Source organism: Pseudorca crassidens, chromosome 7 (genome assembly GCF_039906515.1).
Source record: "Pseudorca crassidens isolate mPseCra1 chromosome 7, mPseCra1.hap1, whole genome shotgun sequence".
Classification (NCBI taxonomy): Eukaryota; Metazoa; Chordata; class Mammalia; order Artiodactyla; family Delphinidae; genus Pseudorca; species Pseudorca crassidens.
The window spans coordinates 1,562,709-1,586,578 of record NC_090302.1 but is presented as its reverse complement, the minus strand read 5'-3'; the positions used below and the strand labels follow the sequence as shown (position 1 = coordinate 1,586,578).

General features: G+C 56.8%; 2 protein-coding genes and 1 long non-coding RNA gene across 15 annotated transcripts in view; 1 reads left to right on the top strand and 2 right to left on the bottom strand.

Moving 5' to 3' along the window:
* The window catches only part of SNAPC4 (small nuclear RNA activating complex polypeptide 4), a 25,829-nt gene extending 10,298 nt beyond the window's left edge, over window positions 1-15,531 (bottom strand). For 2 of the 4 annotated variants that reach the window (XM_067742658.1, XM_067742657.1), the window contains exons 1-14: window positions 15,391-15,531; window positions 14,170-14,312; window positions 13,198-13,244; window positions 11,725-11,892; window positions 11,473-11,598; window positions 10,894-10,972; window positions 10,365-10,446; window positions 9,304-9,408; window positions 9,144-9,216; window positions 8,780-8,944; window positions 5,648-5,795; window positions 5,404-5,510; window positions 5,196-5,290; window positions 3,039-3,133 (exon numbers count right to left, since the gene is read on the bottom strand). In XM_067742658.1, coding sequence (XP_067598759.1) covers window positions 3,039-3,133; window positions 5,196-5,290; window positions 5,404-5,510; window positions 5,648-5,795; window positions 8,780-8,944; window positions 9,144-9,216; window positions 9,304-9,408; window positions 10,365-10,446; window positions 10,894-10,972; window positions 11,473-11,598; window positions 11,725-11,892; window positions 13,198-13,244; window positions 14,170-14,299 — 1,420 coding nt within the window. In that variant the 5' untranslated portion in view covers window positions 14,300-14,312; window positions 15,391-15,531. Of the gene's footprint in view, window positions 1-3,038; window positions 3,134-5,195; window positions 5,291-5,403; window positions 5,511-5,647; window positions 5,796-8,779; window positions 8,945-9,143; window positions 9,217-9,303; window positions 9,409-10,364; window positions 10,447-10,893; window positions 10,973-11,472; window positions 11,599-11,724; window positions 11,893-13,180; window positions 13,245-14,169; window positions 14,313-15,390 lie in introns of those variants that run through there. The other 2 variants (XM_067742660.1, XM_067742659.1) reach the window with 2 other exon arrangements.
* LOC137227235 (uncharacterized) lies at window positions 15,528-19,912 on the top strand. The gene is made up of 2 exons (XR_010944749.1): window positions 15,528-15,905; window positions 16,388-19,912. It is a non-coding gene; the product is annotated as an uncharacterized lncRNA (long non-coding RNA).
* On the bottom strand, window positions 16,810-23,870 carry ENTR1 (endosome associated trafficking regulator 1). Of its 10 annotated transcripts, XR_010944746.1 has the most exons (11): window positions 23,621-23,862; window positions 23,371-23,520; window positions 22,565-22,633; window positions 21,692-21,804; window positions 20,993-21,394; window positions 20,398-20,471; window positions 19,683-19,794; window positions 19,278-19,340; window positions 18,706-18,845; window positions 17,143-17,976; window positions 16,810-16,996 (listed from the first exon to the last, which is right to left on the bottom strand). XR_010944746.1 is itself a non-coding variant. In XM_067742669.1 (10 exons), the coding sequence occupies exons 1-10, from the start codon at window positions 23,688-23,690 to the stop codon at window positions 17,877-17,879; spliced, it is 1,266 nt and encodes a 421-aa protein (XP_067598770.1). In that variant the 5' UTR covers window positions 23,691-23,863; the 3' UTR covers window positions 16,810-17,876. The 10 variants fall into 10 exon arrangements, 9 of the variants coding, with proteins under 9 accessions (XP_067598770.1, XP_067598768.1, XP_067598771.1 ...); XM_067742669.1 differs by having other exon boundaries at window positions 16,810-17,976; window positions 19,710-19,794; window positions 23,621-23,863; XM_067742667.1 differs by having other exon boundaries at window positions 16,810-17,976.

Sequence of the window (23,870 nt, the reverse complement as noted above, 5' to 3'; positions counted from 1 at the left end):
CTGAGCTGACCTCCCGGGGACACACCAGAAGTACAACTACTCACAGAGTTAGCGCACGTGAGAATGGCCTGAAGGCTAACGAGATATTTTCCACAATCGAAGGCACAAAGAAGAAACCAAAACGAGACGGGGAAGAGGGGTAGAGACGCAGGGCAGTCAGGATGCACACCTCCGGGTCAGCAGCCCACAAATGGGAGGAACATCACCATCACAGAAGTCTTTCTCCAGGAGCGTAGGGTCTGAGCCCCACACTGGGCTCCCAATCCTGGGGGGTCCTGCACCAGGAAGACAAGCCCCTAGAATATTTGGGTTTGAAAGCCAGCAGGGTATACACTTGGGAGAGCCAGAGGGCTATGGGACACAGAGACTCAGCTCTTTTTTTTTTTTTTTTTTGCGGTACATGGGCCTCTCACTGTTGTGGCCTCTCCCATTGCGGAGCACAGGCTCTGGACATGCAGGCTCAGTGGCCATGGCTCACGGGCCCAGCCGCTCTGCGATATGTGGGATCTTCCCAGACCGGGGCATGAACCCGTGTCCCCTGCGTCGGCAGGCGGACTCTCAACCACTGCGCCACCAGGGAAGCCCAAGAGACTCTGCTCTTAAAGGGTGCACTCAGAATCTTACGTGAGACAGCGGTTTGCAAGGAGCCTGGGTCAGACACGCTTGCCGATGGTGGAGAGCCTCCCAGAGACGCAGGAGGTAAATGGAGCTCCCCCTGGGGATGGAGACGCTGGTGGCAGCCATTTTGGGGAGCCAGGTCCACTGCAGTAACACCAGTGCTGGTGGGCGCCATTCTGGAATCCTCCCTCTAGCCTATTAGCTCTGGGGACATGGCCCCACCCGCCAGAAGCCCTGCTCCAAGCACCGCTCCCCCATCCTGGACGTGCAGCCAACCACACAGGAAGCCTACCCTGCCCTGCAGCAGGCCCACAGCCGTTGCACCAGGGCCGGCCCCGCTGACCAGCACCACAGTAGTTGACCCTGACACAACAGAAGGGCCCACAAAGCCCATGTAGGGGCACCCCTAGAACACAGAGCTCTGGTGACCAGAGAAGACTGCACTGCTGGGCCCACAGAATGTCTCCTACACACGGCCACTTCTCCAAGATCGGGAAACCTAACTGACCTAAACACAGAAACAGACAGAGAGAATTAAGCAAAATGAAATTGACAGTAACCTAATAGTAAGGGACTTTTAACATCCCACTCACATCAATGGACAGAAAAAAAAATCAGTAAGGAAGCACTGGCCTTAAATGACACGTGAGACCAGATGGAATTAATAGATATATACAGAACATGTCACCCCCAAACAGGATACACATTCTTTTCAAGTGCACATGGAACATTCTCCAGCATAGACCACATACTAGGCCACAAACAAGTCTCAATAAATTTACGAGTAAAATCATATCGAGCATCTTTGCTGACCACAATAGTATGAGACTAGAAATCAACTACAAGAGGGACTTCCCTGGTGGTCCAGTGGCTAAGACTCCATGCTCCCAATGCAGGGGGCTGGGGTTCCATCCCTGGGCAGGGAACTAGATCCCACATACACGTCGCGACTTAGAGCTCGCGTGCTGCAACTAAAGATTCCGCGTGCCGCAACTAAAAAAGATCCTGCATGTCACAACTAAAAAGATCCTGCGTGCCGCAACTAAGACCCGGCACAGCCAAAGTAAATAAATAAATACTACAAAAAAAAAAAAAAAGAAAGAAATCAACTACAAGAAAAAAACTTCAAAAACACAAACATGTGGAAGCTAAACGATCTGCCACTAAACAACCAATGGGTCACTGAAGAAATCAAAGAGGAAATAAATACCTGGAGACAAATGAAGACAGAAACACAAAGACCCATAACCTATGGGATGCAGCAAAAGCAGTCCTACGAGGGAAGTTTATGCCAATACAAGCCTATGTCAGGAAACAAGAGAAACCTCACGTACAAAATCTAACTTTACACCTAGAGGAACCAGAAAATGAAGAACAAAGCTCAAAGTTAGTAGAAGAAAGAAAATAATAAAGATTAGAGTGGAAATAAATGAAACAGATTAAAAAAATAACAGAAAACAGTCAATGAAAGTTAAGTGCTGGTTCTTTGAGAAGATAAACAAAATTGAGAAACCTTTAGCCAGACTCATCAAGAAAAAGAGGGGGCCCAAATCCATAAAGTCAGAAATGGAAAGGAAAAGTTACAACCGACACCATAGAAATATAAAGGATCATGTAAGATTATTACAAAAAATTATACACCAAAAAACTAGACAATCTAGAAGAAATGGATAAATGCCTAGAAAAGCACACTCACCTAAGAATGAGTCAGGAAAAACAGACAGTATGAATAGACTGATTACCAGTAATAAAATTGAATCAGTAAAAAAACAAAAAACAAAAAATAAAACTCTCAACAAACAAAAGTCCAGGACCAGATGGCTCCACAGGTGAATTCTCCAAAACATTTAAAGAGGAGCTAACACCCACATGTTCACAGCAGCACTATTTACAACAGCCAATACACGGAAGCAACCTAAGTGTCTATCGACAGATGAATGGACAGACAACAATAATGAAAATGTAGTGTCTATACACACAATGGAACACTGCTCGGCCATGAAAGGAGAAAACAGAAATCTTGCTATTGGCAACAACACGGATGGACCTAGAGGGTGTCAGGTCAAGTGGAATGAGTCAGAGGAAGTGTGACTGTACTTGTGCACGGGGTCTAACACACAAAACAGACGCCAGGCCCGCAGATGCAGAGAACAAATGGGTGGTTGCCAGAGGGGAGGGGTGAGGGGTGAGGCCAAGCAGGTGAAGGGGATTAGGAAGTAGAAATCTCCAGGTACCAAATAAGCAAGCCAGGGGGCGCTCCACACGGGAGAAGAAACATCGTCAATAACGTTCTAACAACTTTGTACGGGGACAGACGATTACTAGACTTACTATCATCACTCCCTGACTCACGCAAATGTTAAAATCACTATGTAGTATGTGTGAAACTAAAAAAACCAAAACAAAAAATGAGAACTTACCGACACCATATTTTTCTATTAATTCAATTAACTTTTCCTCTTCTTTGGAATTCCATCGTCCCTTTTTCAAGCCAAAATGTAACCTTCTGAGATACCTGAAAGCAACATAAAAACAAAGGGACGTTTTAGAAGCCAAGATGGCCTCCTGCTGCCGCCCTGCCATCTGCAGTGGTTTCTAAGCTATGACACCCAGGGCACAGGCAACAGAAGAAAAATACAGGCAAACTGGACTTCAGCAAGATAAGAAACTTGTGTGCTTCAAAGGTCACCATCAAGAAAGCGAAAAGACAACCCACAGACTGGGACAGGGTATTTGCAAATCACAGATCTGCTAAGAAACTTGTATCTGGAATACATAAAGAACCCTTATAACTCCGTTTTTAACATGGGCAAAGGACAGAAATAGCTGTTTCTTCAGAGAAGATACACAAATGGCCAAACACAGGAGAGCCGCTCAACACCATCAGTCTTCAGGAAACGCAAACCAAAATCACAGGGAGATGCCGCCTCACTCCCACCAGGATGGCTCGAACCACAGGCAGTAAGTGTTAGTGAGGATGTAGAAGCCTGGGAGCCTCCTACACTGCCGGTGGGAACGGAAAAGGGCACAGCCACTTTGGAGAACAGTCACGCCTCGAAAGTTAAGCAGAATCACCATGTGACCTAGCAATTCCACTCGTAGGTGTAGCTGAGAGAAACGAGTACGTATGTCCACACAAACACTTGTACACAAGCGTTCATGTTTCCACGGTTCACCCATGCTGTAACACCTATCAGAATACCCCTCATTTCTAAGGCTGAATAGCATTCTAGTGTCCATACATTAGAAGCGCATTTCGTTTATCCGCTCATCTGCTGACGGACACTTGGGTTGTTTCCACCTTTCGGTTGCTGTGAAGAGTGCTGCCACGAACACGGGCGTACAAATTTCTGTTTGAGCCCCTGATTTCAATTCTTTTGGGTACTGGGCGGAATTGCTAGATAATGTGGTACTTCTCGGTCTATCTTTCTGAGGAATCTCCATACTGTTTTCCCAAGTGGCTGCACCATTTTATACGTTTTGTGATCCCACCACCAGTGCACAAGCGTTCTAACTTTTCCACATTCTCTCCAACACTTGTTATTTCCTATTATCTATAAACATTAGCCGTCCTTAGGTGTGTGTGGTGGTATCCTGCTGTGGTTTTGGCTTGTATTTCTATAATGACTAACCGTGTTGGCATTTTTTCACGTGCTTAATGGCCATTTGCAAGTCTTCTTTCGAGAAACGTCTATTCAAGTCCTTTGCCCACTTGTAAAAAAATAAATTTATTTATTTATTTATTTATTGGCTGCGTTGGGTCTTCGTTGCTGCATGCAGGCTTTCTCTAGTTGCAGCGAGCGGGGGCTACTCTTTGTTGTGGTGTGTGGGCTTCTCACTGCGGTGGCTTCTCTTTGTTGCAGAGCATGGACTCTAGGCGCGTGGGCTTCAGCAGTTGCGGCTCGCGGGCTCTAGAGCGCAGGCTCAGTAGTTGTGGCGCACGGGCTTAGTCGCTCCGTGGCATGTGGGATCTTCCCAGACCAGGGCTCGAACCCGTGTCCCCTGCATTGGCAGGCGGATTCTTAACCACTGCACCACCAGGGAAGCCCCCTTTGCCCACTCTTGAACTGCTGTATTTTGGCAGGGAACAGCGTTTCTTTGTGGGGTGATCAAAACGTTCTAGAATTGACTGTGATGATGGCTGCACAGCTCAATAAACACAACGAAACCCACAGAACCGTACACTTTAAATGAACGGATTATATGTGAGTTACAGAATAAAGGTGTTAAAAAGAAAAAGAAAAAAAAAAAAGCGAGCCAAGAAAAGGACGAAGCTGCAGCTGCCTGCCAGGAACCTGCCACCAGAGAGCTGCGAGAGGAATTCAGACCACGGGGCTCAGGGAACCTGCCAACCAGGGGGTCTCAAAGGATGTCCAGCTGAGCCTGCACACAAGCCTGGTCTCAAAAAGAAGCCGCCCTGCTTCCTGAGCAGGTGAGCCCTGGTACGCCTAGGCCCCAAGGCCACGGCCTCCCCCTCCGCCAGCAGATGACCCCGGGCCAGTCTCCCAGCCCGGCCCGCGGCCCACACAGAAGCAACCCCAGCAAGGCCTTCCCTTGCCCAGCGCTGTCCGACTCACCGATCTCGGCACTGGGCATCGCTCCTACCCGGCACCTCTTCCCGGATTTTAAACCAACCCTGCTCCCCGTACTTGGCAACTGCCCGAAGCAGCTTCTGCAGAGAGAGGAGCGCACAAACGGTCCCTCTGCTGCCACAGTCACGACCTCCCCAGGCCCAGTTCAGTTTTAAACTCCAGGCTCCAGCTCCCCTGGGTCCTGCAAGCGTACCGCGTCTTCCTCTGGGGCCCAGAGACCCTTCTTCAGGCTGGGGTCCAGGCTCTTGGTCCAGCGGTAGATGAGCTGCATGGAGTCCCTCCCCTCCATGTAGTAGACGACTGGGGACAGAGGGGCTCTGTGGGTGCCACGCTTCCCGGCCGCCCGGGACGACATGACCCCCACTCCGCCCCGCCAGCTCGCGCAGCTGTGACTAGGGCACGGCGGGGGGCTCCGCCCTCCCGGGCGCGGGACTCACTCCTCCGGTAGGGGATGTGGCTGCCGACGCGCATCTCCTGCACAAGCTGGGTGAGCACGCGGTCCTCCTCCTCCGTCCACTCCCTGCGCTTCAGGGCCGGGCTGTGCTGCTGGTACTTCTGCAGGCACTGGAAGGCACTGCGGCAGGTCTGCCAGGGCCAAAGCACAGAGCGGGGCGGCGGGGGGGGGTTACTGGCACTCGCCACGCACGGGGGATGCCCAACTGCGAGCCAGGCCCCTGGGGGACAGTGGAGAGTGCCCCCGACAGAAGGCTCGGGCCCACTAAAGAGGGTCCCCAACACTGGCGTATGAAAGCAAGTACGTCCACAAGCTGTCAGAGCTCCCCATTTATGTGACACCAAAACCATACTGTGAACTCAAATTCCCAACAGAGGCCTCAGGTCAGCCAAGTCTACGTGCGAAGGTATCCTGCAAGGCATGTGCCGGCACCATGGCGCGGACCCTGGAGCCCGGAGGCGGTCTCTGCGACGCCTCCATCGGGGTGGCCGAGCGTCGCCCGTGCAGGGGGCTGGGGGTTGGGGTTCTGGACAGTCCCTGGTGTGGCATCTGCGTCCGGGACACCCTCGCAAGGAGAGCGCCAAGGCGACGGGCCCCGGCTTCCACCAGAGTTCCAGCTGAGCACACAGCCCCCAGTCCCCGCCGCGAACACTTTTGCCCAAATCTGCCCCCTCACTCGTCTCCTACGGGGAAAGGGTTTTCCAAGAGCCAATGAAGGCGGTGTGAACTGTCTTCTTTCCCAGAGCAAGCTCTCTGGTTACAGAGCACAGGGTGGGCAGCCTCCTGCAGTCTGTTTAGTTGAGGTGTGCAGGTGGTGAGGCCTTTGGAGGCGCGACACGAAAGGCACGACCCACTGAAGAAAGAACTCGTGAGCCGGACGTCATTAAAGTTGTAAACTTCTGCTCGACGAAAGACGACATCGAGAGAATTAGAAGACAAGCCACAGACTGGGAGAAAATGTTTGCAAAAGACACATCTGACAAGGACTGATACCCAAAACACACAAGGCACTCTTAAAACTCAACAAGCAGAAAATGAACTACCTGAATGATAAATGGACCGACAGACACGTCACCAAAGACAATACACGGATGGCGAGCACCATGTCGTAAGTCACCAGGGAAATGAAAATTAAGGTGAGGCCCCACTGCGTCCCTATCAGAATGGGCAAGATGTGGACCCGACAACACTAGATGCTGGTGGGGGCGTGGAGCTGCAGGAACCCCTGTCCGTGGCTGGCGGGGACGCAGGTGGTGCAGCCACGTTGGAAGACAGCATGGCGGCTGCTTACAAGCTAAACGTGATGATCCAGCAGTCGTGCTCCTTGGTATTTACCCAAAGGAGGTGAAAACCTCTGTCCACCCAGAAACCTGCATGTGGGTGTCTACAGCAGTTGTATTCATAACTGACAAGGCCTGGAAGCACCCAAGATGCCCTTCAGCAGGCGAATGAAAAATGAACTCCGGTCCATCCAGACAACGGGATATTATTCAGCGTGAACAAGACATGCGCCAGCGAGCCATGAAGAGACACAGAGGAATCTTAAATGCACGTCCGTAAGTAAGAGGAGCCAATCTGAAAAGGCCACGTGTTGCATGATTACAAACACATGACATTCTGGAAAAGGCAAAACTACTGAAACGGTAAACTGAACGGTGGTTGCCGGGGGGTGGGGGAGGAAGGGTGCATAGGTGGAGCACGGAGGACTCGTAGGGCAGTGAAACCCTCCTGTACTAGACGATAATGGTGGGTACGTGTCACTGTACTTCCGTTGAAACCCACAGAATGTGCAAACCCCAACGTAAACCATGGGGGATCACGACACGTCAACGTAGATCTGTCCTTGGTAAAAAAACGTGCCACCTGGTGAGTGACGTTCCTGACAGGGGAGGCTGTGCACATGCGGAGGCAAAGTGCACGAAAGACCTCTGTACCGTCCTCCCCATTTTGCTGTGAACCTTAAGCAGCTCTAAAAAACGGTCTGGGGATTCCCTGGCGGTCCAGCAGTTAGGGCTCCACGCTTTCACTGCAGGGGGCACGGGTTCAATCCCTGGTCGGGGAACTAAGATCCCGCAGGCCGCACGGTGCGGCCAAGATACACAAAAAAAGTCTTAAAAAAGAAAAACACTAAGGAACTAAAGACATCAAGGGAATCCTCTGGCAGTCCAGTGGTTAGGACTCAGCACGTAGAATGATTCTTCTAAAGCCTGACTTACCAAGCAAATAAAAGCTAGTGTACCAAGTCGCACAGCAGCTAAACATATACAGCAAAGCTGTGAGCGACACGAGGACAAATCAACTTTTTAACAGTTATGTCAGGCTTCATCCGAGTTCCGTCAATACAATTCTTCCAGAGAGCAAAATTCAATAATATAATAAGCTCCATTTAATAGGCTTATACGGGAACCCAGACTCTCAGGGCAGAGGGCACGCTTTTGTTTCTGAGTGGCTTTGGTCTGCTGCAACCACGTGCTTGGCCACAAAAGTGAGAAATTTAAAAAATGGAGATGTTTACCGACTGCATTCTCAGGTCATAAAATTCAAACTAAAGAATAACAAAAGGGATTCCAACACACCTCAGTATTTAAAAATGAAAAAACACATTCCTACGTAAGCTAAGATCCAAAGAGGGCATGAAAACTGAAATCACAGCCACTCCAAATCCGATACAAGGAGACACTCCACACCAAGCTGTTCTCAGAAAAGCAGGCCTGAAATGCCTCCATCGCTAAAGACAGAGGGGAGAGAGCTCGGTTCTCGCCTTAGGAGAGGAGAAAGATAACAGAACCCACAAGAAACCAGGAAAAGGTTCTTCTCAAACACCAAAACAACTAGAGAGAGACCGGCGGGAACTCGGGGAGGGAAAGCATTTGGACGGAGCTCAAAGGCTGGTCTGGGATGTGGGTGGAAGGCACGTGAGCTCTCAGAGAAGCAGCGGGGTCTGAGGAGCCTCCGAACTCCGCCTGGGGACGCGTGGAGGGGGCACCCTCCCCCAGGGCCACACCCTCGAAAGCGTCAGGAGGGAAACCTCCGACAGCTCCAGGGGACAACCCTGGCCGCGGCGCGACGTGCAGCCCGAGGAGCCCCGCCCCCGCCCGGGCCCTCCAGCCCTCACCCCCAGCTCGTCGGCGATCTTCTGCCAGTGCAGGTGGCCGTGCGCGGCCGCGATGGCCTGCAGCTGGCCCAGCTCGCGCGCGCTCCACTCCTGCTTGTTGATGGCCGGGTGCTCGAGGTTCTGCCAGAAGCTGCGAATCTCCTGTGCGCTGCGGCTGCCCTCGAACTGTAGACGGAGGGGCCTGTGTGCAGGGCTCGGGGGGCTGAGACGCGCCAGCAGGGAGAGCCCCGGAAACCACCCCACGCTGTGGACGCGCACCTGACCGGAGAGGGTCACGGCAGGTCTGGCGGCCACGCGGGTCTCGGCCTCGCTGCCCGGTGCCGACCCCCACCCCAGCTCCCGGGACGGAGCCGCCCCAACTCACGTTGACGTTGGAGATCTTCTCCCAGTCGTGGTCGTCCAGCCTGTTCCCCAGCAGGGACTCCTCGGGCAGCTGACTGGAGGAAGGGGCCAGGGCACGGGGTCACGTCGGGCTGCCCTCGGCTCGCCCCGCATGACACCCTCCCCGGCAGGACCCCACTCACTTGATGTCCCGCACCTCCTTCTCAGCCTCCCTGGCCTGCTTCTCCAGGATCTGCCTCTCCGCCTCGCTCGTGCTGCTGCTCTGTTTCTGCTGCAAATACTCGAGCCTGAGGAGCAGGAAGAGGCAACAAGGTTACCGACGGTGCTGCTGTGCCCCGCGGGGGCACGTGGGGGTCTCTGGGGCTAGCTCGGCCTTTCCACACATCCGGGACACACCCCGAAGAGCTGGTCACCCCATACCACACCACGCGGCACGGCGACGGGCAGCACAGACTCGGCGCGGGGTCCAAAGGCGAACCCCGCTGAAGCAGATGAGCTGCGCACTCTCTGTAAGCTGCCCTGGGCCTCGCGCCCGCAAAGAAAGCAGCGGCCCTCCCTCTGGGAGTCACGACGGTCACGCTGGCGGCCAATGTGGCGATGCTGATGTGGGTGACACAACACTACCAGCGCCCCACGTCCCAGAGCTTGTGTCCTAGCTCCCAGCCCTGCGCCCCGCACACAGCGAGGCCCTCCAGACATCCTGACCCTCACGCCCAGCACCGAGGCCGGAGCTGCAGTTACCACTACAGGAAATAACCGTTTCCAGAACAGGCCGAGCAGAAAACCCAGCTCTACTACAGCCCGAAGAGCGACCCAACGGTCACCACAACCGATCCTGACCCACGCGTCAAGCCGCGAGGCAGTGGGCAGCCCCTGGGACCCCTGGCCCGACCCTAGGTGCTGTGACGTGGTCACGAGACACCACGCTAGCAGCACACGTGGATGCATGTCTTGCAAATGGTCCTCACTTCCAGGGATGGAAACTGAGGCCCAGGCCAGAGAGAGCACCCAGGTCACATGACTTACATGGCCACCAGGCCTGCCCCACCCTCACGTGCCACCCTAGACGTCCGGCTGCCCTACATGGGAGAAAGTTCAGGAGCAGTGCCACTCCCGCTGCAGCGGAGCGACCCCAGCAGAGCAAGGGGCACGGCTAACGGGGCCTCTGGCCATCGTGAGCCGCCAGCCTGGACCGGCCCCGCCCGGGGGCAGGCGGCTTCCCATCCCCCGCGTTCAGACTTACTTGAGTAACTTGGGCTGGAGCAGACGCTGCAGGCGGTCGCTCACCACCGACTTTCTGAGCAGGGCCTTTTCCCAGGTCTTCCCTGAGAAAAAAGGAGAAGGATGTGGTTGTGCCGTCCCCAGGACGCGTGTGCCTCGGTCAGACCCCCTCAGCGACCCTTGTGCCCCGTGCAGGCCCACGGAGAGTAAGCAAAGGTGCTGGCGGGCGCCCCGGGACTCTCCCCAGCGTGCACCCCCCCAACCCCACTCCTGGGCAGGGCCCCCCGGGGCTGTGAGCTCAGGAACGTGGCGGGAGTGACCAGAGACCGAGCCCAGGGTGGGGGGCTGGGCCTGCCCCTCACGACAGTGTCACCGCAAGGACCCCACCCGGCACGGGAAGAGCAGGGCTTCGAGTGACCAGGCCCAGGGGTCAAGGCCCCGAGGAGCCTGGCGGCCCACGCCTGTGTGGAGGCCTGGGAACAGGCAGGGCAGGGTGAAGGCCCCTCGAGCCCAAGCCGGGCAGGTGCTGAGGTTTGGGCCTGGGCTCTCACACTTGGTCACCAGGAGCTCCTCGAAAGCCTTGATGCCCTGGGCGGCCCTCTCCCGCGTGTCTTCGTTGGCAGGAGGCCCCTGTCGGAGAGTGTCCTGTTATGATATGGATGGAACTCGGGACTCGGGACCCCGTCCCCCAGCTTCTCGAGCAGCCCGGCCGCGTGTGAGGCCAGGCTCCGGACGCCTGGCCCTAGAGCACTGCCTTAGAACGGCTGTGGACGCCACCTGGCGGCACACGGCGAGCTCAGTGACTCCACGAGTGCTGACGAGGGGGGCGGGACTGCCATCAACCACGGGGACACCTCTGCTGCTAGGACTCCACACTCCTGCCCACGCGCCACATCTCCAGGAAACGCCCCAGGGGCTTCTTTGTGCAGCGAGGTCAGCTGCCACCTTCCAGGGGAGGAGACCTGGACCTTCACCCCTGAACCCGGCAGTTTTAATTTAGGGAGGCTGGGGAACACTCTCCCGAAGAATCCAGGGGAAGTCACGACGCCCACCGAGGCCGTGGGGACGAGAGCCCCTTCCCACAGAGCCTGCCCACCCTCCCTGACGAGGGCAGAGCCTGCACCACTCACCACTCCGGTGACCTTGTCCTTGAAGTAGGGCTTCATGAAGTGCCCCATATACAGACTCGAGGGCAGGGTCTTGCTGTCCTTCACCCTGGAGCCCTTGCACCCCACCAGTTCCCACATGACTTCCTCCTGTGGCAGACACAAGGGGCCACCTGTGGGCCAGGCAGCAGTGCCTCCCCTGGAGAGGAGGGGACCCAGAGCCCTGGTTCCGGGAGGCCTGGCTGCAGGGCTTCTTGGGGCCTGACCCCGTCCTACCTGCTGCTCCCGGTTCTGGGCCAGCAGCAGGCTGACCTCCGCCAGCTTCTCCCGGATGACCTCCTGGTAGACCATGTTCAGCTGCAGGCAGGTCTCTGGGTCTTCAGGGAGTGCCTTCTCCCTGGGGTCATCCTCATCATTGCTGGCCTCCCCCCACCTTTCTCCTTCCTGGCGACAAGCGGAAAACTGCAGGTAAGGGAACACTCCCGCACCCTCCGGGCCCCAGTGGAGCTACATTCTGGCCGCTGGGCTGGTGTGAGACCACCCTGACAGAGGACCACACAGCGCACATACACGTTTCCTAGTTTTAAGACAGTTCAATTTATGTGTAATTTCTGGGCTTCCCTGGCAGCACAGTGGATAAGAACCTGCCAACTCAAGGGACGAGTGTTCGATCCCTGGTCCGGGAAGATCCCACATGCCACAGAGCAACGAAGCCCGTACGCCACAACTAGTGAGCCTGTGCTCTAGAGCGTGCAAGCCACAACTACTGAGCCTGTGTGCCACAACTACTGAAGCCCACACACCTAGAGCCTGTACTCTGCAACAAGAGCAGCCACCGCAACGAGAAGCCCGCACACCGCAACGAAGAGTAGCCCCCGCTCGCCACAACTAGAGAAAGCTCGTGCACGGCAACAAAGACCCAACGCAGCCAAAAATAAATTAAAAAAATTAAAATTAAAGAAAAAAAAAGTACTATCTAAGAATAAGTTTCAGGTGGCGAAGTGTAACGAAATAAGCAGTTTTCACTTCCTACAATGAAAACTCTGCAAAACTTGGACTTTGTAAGAGGCTCGCTGGCAGCCGCGGTGAGCAGGAACAGGGGCCGCTGCAGCGTTGTAAGACTAAAAACAAGAGCCAGCCCCAATGTCTATCTCGAGGCGACGAGTCTCAAAAGCATGGAACTACCGTAAATCCACATCAGAAGGACCACCCAGCTACTAAAAACGGAAGCAATTCTGTTTCTATTGACTTGATGGAAATAACAAAAAGCCAACTGTAAAAACTTTCCGAACTAAAATTACAACATAAGCAAAAGACAGTTAAAGACCGGCACCACCTTTGTGCTTTACTTGCCAGGCGCTGTTCTAGGCCTGGTACGCGTGCACTGACTGGTGCTGTGAGTGCCCCCATGGCACAGACTGGGAAATTGAGGCAGAGAGGTGAATACGGGGCAGGACCCAGGCAGCCCGCTCAGCCTCCCGCGTGTCCGGTCACATCCCCTGACGTCAGTGGAGCCAACAGGAGCTCAGAGGGCGCAAGAGGTGTGAACGCCCGGCTGTTAAGAGTGGTCTATCCAGGGGCAACCTTACTTCCGATGATACTTCGGGGTGTTTCCTCTTTACTAACAAACACGTGTTACCTTAAAGATGCAGAAAAACCAAGACGAGTTCAGGACACCCCCCTCCCCGGACCCCCTGGCAGGGTGGTGTGCCTGCCTCAGCGGCACAGTCACCTCAGGCCAGAAGTTACCAAGGGCAGTGGGCCAGCAGCATCCGAGTCCTCGTCGGGCAGCGAATCTGCAGGAGCGCAAGCACACGTGTCAGTTAACTACGACGGAGACGGCGGCTAGTGATGGGACGCCACAGGCGCCGAGGAGACCGACGGCCAGCACAGCACGCGGCGCATCTCCCAGGCAGACAAGAGAGGAGCGGAGGCCGGGAGGTCCGGAGGGTGGGACCTGTGCTGCGTGGACCTGCCCCTCCCCGCCCGTGCCCAGTGGCCGAGCACTGCCCATCGACTGTGTGAAGCGGGCACTAGGCCTAGGGCAGGGTCAGCCAGAGAGAGACGACGCCAGCCCAACGCGGAGCGCCGCCGGGTGCGCAGGGACCATGACGGCGGGGACAACCAGGGCAGGCTTCACAGGAGACAGCTCTGCCCTGGGGGAAGTGAAGCCACTCAGAGGAGGGGACAGGACAGGCACAGAGGCCCCGATGTCAAGTGAGGGAAGGCCCTGGTGTAGCTGGGAACCGTGAGAGGCTCGGTTTCAGAGCTGCAGCTGGGCCTGAGCGGGCTGAGCAGGCCGGGGCCCTGGACGGCTCAGCCACTGCAGGCAGGCCTCCAGCCAGAGCTGCGGGGAGGGACACTCAGGGCCCAGGAAAGCATGCGGAGTGGACAGAACAAGAGCCCTGGCAGCAGGGTCCTCGGACAGAGGGCAGCTGCCTGAGCCCAGGGAAGAGATCCATGGGGTCTCAGCGGTGGTGACTGTTCAAGAACGGGGGCGAGCTCAGCCCTGGAACCTTCCGACTGCTGAGGAGGGCAACACGGCCCCTCTTCCCAGGACAGCCGGCTGCACCACGGGGCAGGGTGCTCGCACACAGCCAGCGGGGCCAGGGGCTGACGAGGGAGGGGTGGTAACACACCGTCCAGCAGCACAGCACACTGCGGCCGACCGGAGCCCGAGGGCAGACACAGCCGCTCTGACCTAGGAGCGTAGACACTGACCTGCATCAGAATCCGAGTCGAGACTTGACTCTGAGATGTCCACGTTGATACTCGAGGAGCCGGGATCCAGAATCCTTTCCAACTCCCTGATCTCCTGCGATATTCTGACTCTTTCAGCATCTATATCCATGACGTCTGCCCGCCTGCAAAATACGCTATGTTATACACCAAGGGGGTGCAGAGATCCCACCGGCTCTCAGACGCACAGCCCTGCAGGGGATTGACCAAAGCAGGCACCGGGCGAGAGGCTGGGCCCGGGGAGCCCTGGGACCGACCTGACACCCACCTGTGCCCCGTGAACTCCCGTTTTTGCCCTGTCCGCCGCCCTGAGGCTGCGACCAGCACAGTGGGGGAGAGTGATGGACACCAAAACAGTCCAACTGCCACGAAGCCATGAGTGAGCTGGCCACCCAGTGCGTTAAAAGGAGGGCGTGGCGGCAAAGTCACTAGAGGACAAGAATGAGGCCTATGGACCCTAGGTGCAGCCACTTGCCCGCGGCACAGACCTGGACACACAGGGTATTGGGCAAGCGAGCACTGAAATACACGCTGACCAGGTGGCAGGGCTCAAAGCCCTGGGAGGAAGCCCCCTGGGCCTGCTGTAGCCCCAGCATCTAGCACAGCACCTGGCCTTCGGGGCTGTCTGACACTGAACAAACCCTTGCTAAGAAACAGGGACCTCTTTTCTTAGGAACAAGGATGTGGAAAGTCTAAAAAGGGGTCGAAGGTGGGAGAATAAGTGGGCGGCAGGGGAAACGCCAGGGGAACAGAAGCACAGACCCAGGAGCCCAAACCACTCAGAAGCAGCCTCCTCCCGCCCGTGCAAGCCCTCTCCCCGCTGCAGGCGACGGGGGCCTCCACTGCGACAAACAGGGCCGCCGCCAACCAGAGCGTCCCCAGCTCGCGCAGCAGCACAAAGCTGAAATGCAGTGTTTATAACCCAGATCGGCTTGAAGCCAGCCGGTCTGCAGAACCGACAGCAGCTCCGGGTGGGCGCGGGGCCACTACCTCCTCGGGCAGCGGGAAGGAGGCCTCCAGGACGGCGGCGCGGTCCCGGCCCAGGGGTCCCCGCGCGTCGGGGCGCCCCGCACGCTCTGACCCCGACGGCGCCCGCTGGGCCCCGGCGATGATAAGCCCCGCGGCGGACCCCGCCGCCTCCCGCCGCTGCTCACCAGCCACCCCCCAGCCCTCGCCCCCCGGCCCTTCCCCGTCGCTCCTCACCTGATCGCAAAGCTGGCGCCCGGCCTCCGCAAACCTCGCTTCTAGCAGCAGCGCTTAGACTGAGCCGCACACCGGAAGTCCCGCCTCCAAGGCCTTGGCGGAGGCGCGGGGCACGCCGGGACGGGGCTCTCGGGCGGGCCAGTGCTGCCTCCGTGCGGCCGCCCGCGGGACTACCCGCGCCCGCCGGCGCCTCGCTGCGGCCCCAAGGGGCCCGGTCACCGGGTCCGGAGTCTTCTCCCTCGCTGTGGGACCTCCCGCAGCCACCGAGCCTGTCTGTGCTGTTTCTCCGTTAGCTGTGTCCAGGGTTTTGGTTGAGGAACCGAGGAGAAAACCCGCCGAGCGCTCGCGACTGTCGCGGCCGGGCCGTGCGGGGCCGGTGCGCCGAGCCCGTCGGAGACGACCGGCCTCACCCCGGCGACGCGCCCCCGCGGGGAGGGCCCCTGACCTCCAGAGTGAGTGCGCCTTTCCGGGGGCGGTGGCCGAGTCCTGGAAGGCGAGTGAGGATGCCGGGAGAGGTAGGAGCAGGCGCCCCTCCCGTGAGCCAGGTGGGGTGGCGGCGGTGGGGAGGGGGGCGCGGGTTGGTGCTCAAAGCGGGACCTGCAGCGAGGGGCCCACAGAGTTGCCGGTCCTTCCCGTGCTCACTCAGCGCCCCCGTAATAGTCCGGGACCCGAGCCCACGGGGTCCAGATGCACAGGCAGAGATGCATGTTCAACGAAGTCATCGTGAATTGTTCTCTGAAGTTTTTTTTTACTGTGGAGCACTTCAAAGGCACAGAGAACAGTGTAACAGAAGCCTGCGTGTCCACCCCCGTCCTTGCTGCACCCAGACCCCCTGTGCCCACCCCAGCCCTCCAGCCCGGTGATCTGGTCCCTGTAAAATGAACGCCGTGCCCTCTACCCAGGGCTGTGGCCCAGGCACCCCCCCCCTCCCCCGGCAGCCCCAGCGCTGTTGCGAGCGCACCCAGAAGAGAGGCTCACTCTAACACTCTCCTACTAGACCACCCTGTCTGAAGTCTGCTCTGAAAACTGATTCCGGAACCCACTTTTCACCAACGGGCAGGAGCACAAGGTAGTGGGTGGGGGTGAGATGAAGGGCGGGGTCAGTGGGGACTGCTGGGAGGCTCTTACCTGTAGCTGAGATCACAGGGCCTAGCAGTTCAAACGTCTTGCAAGTCCAACCAGGGGACCTCAAATGCTCCCATGCTAGACTCCAACCTGTCCCACCCAAGACACGCAGCTGTGCCGCGCGTGTCCGCAGCGCGCTGTCCCTGCAGCCGAGCCTAGCAGCCGGTGTGGGTCCACCCTAACCCCCTGGGCGTTTTCATTTATCAGCACGAACCACCCATTAGGCCACGGTCAGCAGCGTGATTCTCAAGCATAAAGAACGGGCTGAATTAGGAAAAAAAAGGACACTGCATGTGAATTTTAGAATTTATTAAATAAGAAAACTGTCAATTTGAACAGGATGCAAAAAGGACGTTTAGTTAAAAAAATAACATCCGTAGGAAAACAGCCAAAAAGGCATCTAGTGCATGTTACGCCTCCCCTCCAACAGGAAGGGATTGGAAAGGCACCCGGGGAGACATCGCCCTGACCTGGGAAGGCTCTGCCTCGGCTCCAAGTCCCTGAATCCTACATGCCATCCTCCAAGTCCCTGAATCCTACATGCCATCCTCCAAGTCCCTGAATCCTACATGTCATCCTCCAAGTCCCTGAATCCTACATGTCATCCTCCAAGTCCCTGAATCCTACATGCCATCCTCCAAGTCCCTGAATCCTACATGTCATCCTCCAAGATGCCGCTTGGAATACGTAGCAAAACCCTCCAGCCAAAGCCAGTTTTCCTTCCAGTGCACTTAGGTGGTGCCCCACCGTGGAGTGCCCGTGCTGACCTTGATCCCTGCGGGAAGATAATGGCAACCACCTCGTGGGGCATCCACGCTCAGGTCACCAACCACAGGAGCCCCCACCCCCACCCCGAAGCTGAAGGAGTGGGCTGTGAGCCAGAGGGGGTGCAGAGCACCGCCAGTAAGGCACAGGTCCCTGTTTGAGGCGAGCGCTTACGTTGTGACTCATTTAGTGTTTTTCTCTACTTACAAAAGCAAAGACGATCAACTGAACTTATCTTACAGTTCATATTCTAGAATGACAATGGAAAACACTCATCACAGAATTGCTGTTTTTGTTTAGTAACTCTAAAAAAAAGCACCGGCTTTTATAGAAGTGTCTTCCAGCAGATGATCAGCGCCCGTAGCTCACCAAGGAGGGCTACACGGAGCACAGGTGCGGCTCTCGCATCCAGGGGCTGCTCCTCCCTGTGTGCGGCTCACGATACTGTTCCAGGCCGTGAAATTAGTATCTTGTGATAGGTATCTTTACTGTGTGTGAAGACTGCACGTTCAGAGACATGGTGGCATGTTGCAATCCATCGGGTAATGGTTTCAGGATGTAAACAGAGCTGTGAGCTGGAAGCACCTCCGTGGGTCTCAAGACTCCTCTCCCTGATCTTTAATTTCAGAAATTCTGTCTATAGATTTAAGGATTTCAGCAACAAGATTCAATGTTTCAGCTCCAGAAACCAGCTGCCTGAAATAAAAGCACAGATGTTACAGATGATTTCTACAACTGCTCCAGGGCAATAACAGAAGCTTTGGGACCTCCCTGGCAGTCCAGTGGTTTGGGCTCCCTGCCTCCACTGCAGGGGGCACAGGTTGGTTCCCTGGTTGGGGAACTAAGATCCCGCAAGCCACACAACGCAGCCCCCCGCCCCCACCCCCCCAAAAAAACCCAGAAGCGTTAAAGCAGAGAAGTTCCAGAGTGAAAAGTGCAGAGTTTTTAAATCTTAGATTCAGTCTCAAGAGACTCTTTGTACTGGACTTAAACGAGACGGGCTTCTCTACCCACAGCTGTGTCTGGACACCCGATGGGCTTCCCTACCAGTGGCTCTGACCGGACACCGCTGCTGCTGAGCTCAGCCCCGCGGGAGAGAGATCACGACGACGGCAACCGACCCCTCCCAGGAGCCTCACTGTGCCCTGCACGTCTTGGGCCTTCTTCAAGTGTATGTGTTTTTATAAGAGGGAAAGTATTATTCTTTTTCACTCAAAACCTTGGTGTCTTGTAGGTGATTCAGGTCTGGCTGACGTTAACCCTCAAGCCTCCCAGGTGAGAACGGTTATCCCCCCGTGGACCGTGGAGGGCCTGCTCACCAAGGATGTGTCGTGTGACTGCGGAGTGAACAGGATCACTGAGCCCCACCCCCCAAGGCTGCAGCTGGAAACATCGGCTAAGCACCCCTCCAGGCCCTGCACTCACTTGACGGAGGCGCGCGCGTTGTTCATGACGACGCGGAGGTTCTGCAGGGCCACGTCGGTGTTCTGCTTCACCACTGCCAGGCTGGCACCCTGGCCTGACCGCAGGGCTTCGTTCTCCTGCTTGAAGTTAGAGACCTGCGCCTGGGCCCGGGGTGGGGGGGAGGGGACGGGCGTGGCAGCGTTAGAGCTTTTTCCTGGCTAAACAGGAGAGCAGCTAAAAGGCCATCTGACTGAAACCAGACAAGGCACCCTAGGTAGAGGCGACAAGGGGATGATGCCCTTTCCTAACTGGGGGGTAGCAGGCCTCCTAAAGGACACGGGCCTAATGCCGTCCCTGGTACCTCGCCTGTCGTCTGGTGTGCACGTGCCACTCCCCGCTCTATAGTGATGCCCTCGACACTCCTGTTGGGCACAACCAGGAGGCCCGGCACGAAAGCTCAGGCTGTTCTGATCTGGGTGCTTCATCTGCGGGGGAGCGGGAGGGCGAGGGGAGGAAACCCCAGCAGAGACTCTTTGGTGCCCTTTTTGGAATTCACGAATATGTGAACCGTTTAAGCCCCTCTCTCTAGTTACCTGGAGCAAGCTGATTTCCTGTTTCAGTTTTAGGACGTGATTTTCGGCCTTTACTGCCCGTTTCTGTTATTCCCCCCACAAAAAGAGAAAAAAAATAAGAGGCATCACTGACACGGTAAAATGGACGCAGGGCGCATCCCCTCCCTCCCCGTCCCTCTCCCTCCCCGTCCCTCTCCCTCCCCGTCCCCCTCCCTCCCCGTCCCTCTCCCTCACCTGGCGGCCCCGGCTGGGCAGCCCACTGTGAGGGGCCCTGCTCACTGCCGGCCTGCCTGGGCCCACCCAGACCCATGTGCCCCCGGGGCAGGACTCAGTGCCCTGTGGGGAGTGACACAGCAGACACCGCCAGTGTCCAGCCAGGCTGGCCCCGCCCACGCCCCACTGCGAGCCAGGCGCCTGTCTGCTCACGGTCATGCGCTCCAGATTCTGCTCCACCTGCTGCACCACCGACTCCAGGTCATGGTAGTCACTCTCCTCCTTGATCATTTTCGCTTCTAACTTCCGCTCGAGCGTCCTCACCCTTGTTAAGGAAAAAGCCCAGGTGACTAGTAACTCCCTTGACTAATTCTAAGAATGTCAGACTATAAGCAGTTTTAATTGGATTTGATCAAATAAAAACCACAAGGTTTCAGAATGCACCTTGGGAGGAACAGCTGTGAGGCGACCACCTCAGAGCTGGATGCCAGTTGGCTGGCGGTCAGGGGCGCCCTGGGGCCGTCTGACAGCTCTGCTGCTCCATTGTCAAGTGGGGTTGATTTTGCTCTGTTTCAAACACACTTTTACACAAAACATAAGAAACGTATCTGATGCTGAGGATTTAATGCAATAAAACCCACTCTCACACAACTACTGAAGCCTGCATGCCTAGAGCCCGTGCACCGCAACGAAGAGTAGCCCCCGCTCGCCGCAACTAGAGAAAGCCCGCGCACAGCAACGAAGACCCAACGCGGCCAAAAATAAGTAAGTTAAATAAACAAACTAATTTTAAAAAACAAAACAAAAAAACAAAACAATAAAAACCCAGGCACAGTCCAATTCTGATACTTCATTATCGTTTTCGCATTGGTTTCTTTGAGGGTCAGAAGATAATTTGAATTGCAAGCCTAACTCAAAACTTACGTACATTTCTGTTTGAGTTTCAGAGAAGCTCTGAACCTCGGTCAGCTTTCTTCTTAGCTTAGAATTTTCATCTTTCAGCTGCAGAAAAAGAAAATCCTCATTAGAAGCTCGGTGTCTCACTGCAAAGGGATGTGTACTTCTGCTACTTGGCTCTGCAACTTCTTGATAAACAAAAACATTGCAAGAGCCACTCTACGGTCCACATACAGTGAAAAACCAAGAACAAGGTTTTCTGCTTTTTAAAGGCCTACTACAGTCACAGACTCCAGTCTTACTGAGATCTTATAACTCTTAGGTGACTATAATTTTTCAAATGCCCTCAGGACACCGGGCAAGCTGTCCCCGAGCCACCAGCTGGGGTGGACCCTTTTCTGAGGGCAGCGCGTTGAGGATCTCCCTCTGCTCCAGTTCACGCCCCCTCACAGCCCTCCGCAGGACTTTGGCGGTTACGCTCTTGCCGGTCAGACAGACCACAGGCTGTCTTGTCCTTAGAGCCCACCCCCGGCCATCAGGGACACCGGGGGCTCCAGGTTTCCTCCAAGAATGCTGCTTAGACACGAGCCGCGACCAGGGTGCCGACGCACAGCCCCCTCACTTACTGCTTCGTAACTTATCTGCAGCGTCCGAAGGTGCCTGTCCCCCAGAGACTCTCCGTGGACTGTGAAGTCGGTGCTGGGGCTCCCGGCTGGGGAGACGCGGGAGTCGGAGTCGCTCAGCATGCACGGAGGCAGAGACTCAGGCCCCACCAGCTCCGACGGGTTGGAGAAAAAGGAGACATAGGTGCTGCAGGGCGACGTGCTGGCGGCAACCCTGGAGGAGTGGGTCTGCTCCACGGCAGACGGCAGGTAGGCCCCGTCCCACCCTTCGTCCTCGTCCTCGTCCAGGAGGTCGCCAGCCCCCGTCGGGTCTTCGAAAAACGGCTGCTGATGCTCCAGGCCATACCCCATGGCCTGGGAGGTGGGGGAGCTGCGGCCGAGTCCCAGCGAGTGCCTCGTGGCTTCCTGAAGAAGACAGGGAGGCGACGCTCAGGCTCCGGAGCCGTCGCAGGCCCTTCTTCCTAGACGTCTGAGGTTGGAACAAGAAGAAGGGCCCATCTTGGCTGCCGAGAATGTGGGGGGCAGGAAGGACCCAAACGGCTCTGAGTGCCACACGGCTTCTCCACCGGGAGCAGCAGCTGCCCCGCTTTGCCCCACAGCCCTTGGCCAGCCTCCTGGGAAGCAACACTGCACGTCAGAAGAGAGACGGCCTCCGGAAGGGTTTTCTGTCTAAGGTCGCTGCAAACAACGCCTTAGGTTTACCTTTGAATAAATTCTGCTGTCAGTATCCTCTTTCGACAGGCCAAGGTTCTTGCTTTTCAGAAACTCTTTAAAGGAGAATGGATTTGCCTCTTCAAGATCTCCAAGTTTCTCACCTGAGATGATAACAGACGTCACAAACGTGAAACGTCTTCTGAAGGTCCTTAAAGGGAACGTCCCTATTCGTTGCTCTTTCCTGAACACGACCCCACCTAAGATGGGGAACACTGCCCTCGTCCTTCCACCAGACCTCAGCGACACTGGGAAACGAGAAAGCTGGCTGATAAAACAGACCAACTCGGGCATTCTAAATTCTCCTTCTCGTCCCAGCTCCTCGGTCCCCGCACCTTGCTGCCCACGGGGTCCACCTGGGGACATCTAAGGCTGCCACGCGCCTCCACTCCCATGCAAAGGGCTTGGGCTGCAGCCTACGCTGGAGGCTGGCAGAGCGGACGTGCAGCCACGTCAGGAACCACTGCTCCACCTCCAGCCTTTTCCCCACTCACTCTCCAGCTCTCCCTTCTCTTTCCCACTCTGCCGGTACCCAACCAGCCACCCTGCGGCCCTTTTGGCCCACCAGTGATCCAAGCCCAGGTGTCAACCCTGTATGAAGTTGGCTCCTGTAACCCTGACCCCACTGTCTCCTCAGACCCCTCAGGTGTGACTTCCCACCCCCTGCCATCCCTCATGCCCAGGTTCTCCTGCCCCTGTGCCCACTTTCCCTCCACCCGCTGGTCAAGATCGACTGTGGGGCTCCACCCCCACCTGCTCTTTCGGGTTATATGCTGTCAGACTGCCAGCCCTGCTGCTGGGCACGTGCCTGCCACATAGAGGCATGGACGGAGAAAAAAAGAAAGGGTTACTGAACTACTGTACCTCCAAAGTGTGTGTTCTGGGCTCCTGATGGACCGTGCATAGTGCCTTTCCCCTTTCCATAGCCCAAATCTGCAGAGACATCATCACCCCACCGTGATCACAGGAGGCCTCTATGACCACAACTTGTTTTGACATGCGGTCTCTACTGCAGTGGCTCTTACGGCCTGGGCAACTTTCAAAGCACAAGCCCCCGGGCTCCTGCCCCTGGAGATGGTCTGACATCCGTGGGCCCTGGCAGCTGTGATTCTGAAAAAGCTCCCGTAGGTCTGATGCCCCGCGGGGCAGGCGCACGTCCTCCGTCTTATGGTGCCTCCTGAATGCCCTCGTGGCTTGTCATGGGCTCTCAGACCCTGACAGAACCACCTAAACGCTCCCTGAACACCCTGGACCCCAGGCAGGCAGTGTAGCCGCTTGGAGAGAATTAGGATGAACTAAAGATGGCCTCTGCCCAGCTGCAGCGACCAGAGGATGGCTACACCTGGTTTCCCAGCCTGGCCTACTGGATGAAGGTTCCCTCATCCTCCCACCTGAGAAAGCAACGTGATTTCCTGTGTTGCCACTGGGCCTACCTCTATGCCGGCATTTGCCACGGTGTACTGGAACTGTCTGGCTGGGGGGGCAGGGGGTTCTCCAAGAGGAGACTGTGAGCTCCAGGGGACGGGACTCCTATCCACTTACGTTTCCTACTCCCCGCGCCCGGCGCACGGTGGGGCTAGTGGTCACCGTTGGGCCGGGGGTGAGTTGCGCTATCGCGCGGGACCTACAGGTAGTGCCGGCACCGGGAGTCCCTGAGGCTCGTCTCTCACCTGTGTCTCCCACGGAAGCTAGCACCGGACTGGGCACATAGCACATAAACGTCGGCCGAATGCCGAAGAAGTGGGACTCCAGGTCCCTGGCTTGGGGCCGCTCACAGTCTAGCTGGGGGAGACAAGACCGGCGCTCATAGAACGCGGGAGCTGTAATAACAACAAGAGCGACTTCACCGCGCGCCCGCCTCACCTGGGCCTCAGCGCGGACGCCGGGCCGCGGACCCCCGCCCGCCCCACGCCCGCTCACCGTCCGGAATGACGAGGCTCCGGGCCCGGGACAGGGGGGCGACGCCGGGGCGACGCGCGTAGCCCGCCATCGCCGCGGGCCCCGCGGCGCCAGCCCTCCCTAGCCCGGCAGCGGCGGCTCCATGGCTCCGACTCCGCCCAGGCCGCGGCCCAAGTCGACCGCCCCAGTCGACCGCCCCTCGGCCGCTGCTCCGAGCCTCCGGCCGCTGCTTCCGCTCCGCGCACCGGAAACGCAAACCCGAACGCCTCGG

Excerpts from the sequence above, each read along its gene's own strand:
- ENTR1 (XM_067742663.1), bottom strand. The coding sequence starts at position 23,690 with ATGGCGGGCTACGCGCGTCGCCCCGGCGTCGCCCCCCTGTCCCGGGCC. Across the intron at positions 23,521-23,620 it reads GAGCCTCGTCATTCCGGACG|CTCCCGCGTTCTATGAGCGC; the intron begins GTGAGCGGGCGT and ends TTGTTATTACAG. Across the intron at positions 22,634-23,370 it reads AGCTTCCGTGGGAGACACAG|ATTTGGGCTATGGAAAGGGG; the intron begins GTGAGAGACGAG and ends ATGTCTCTGCAG.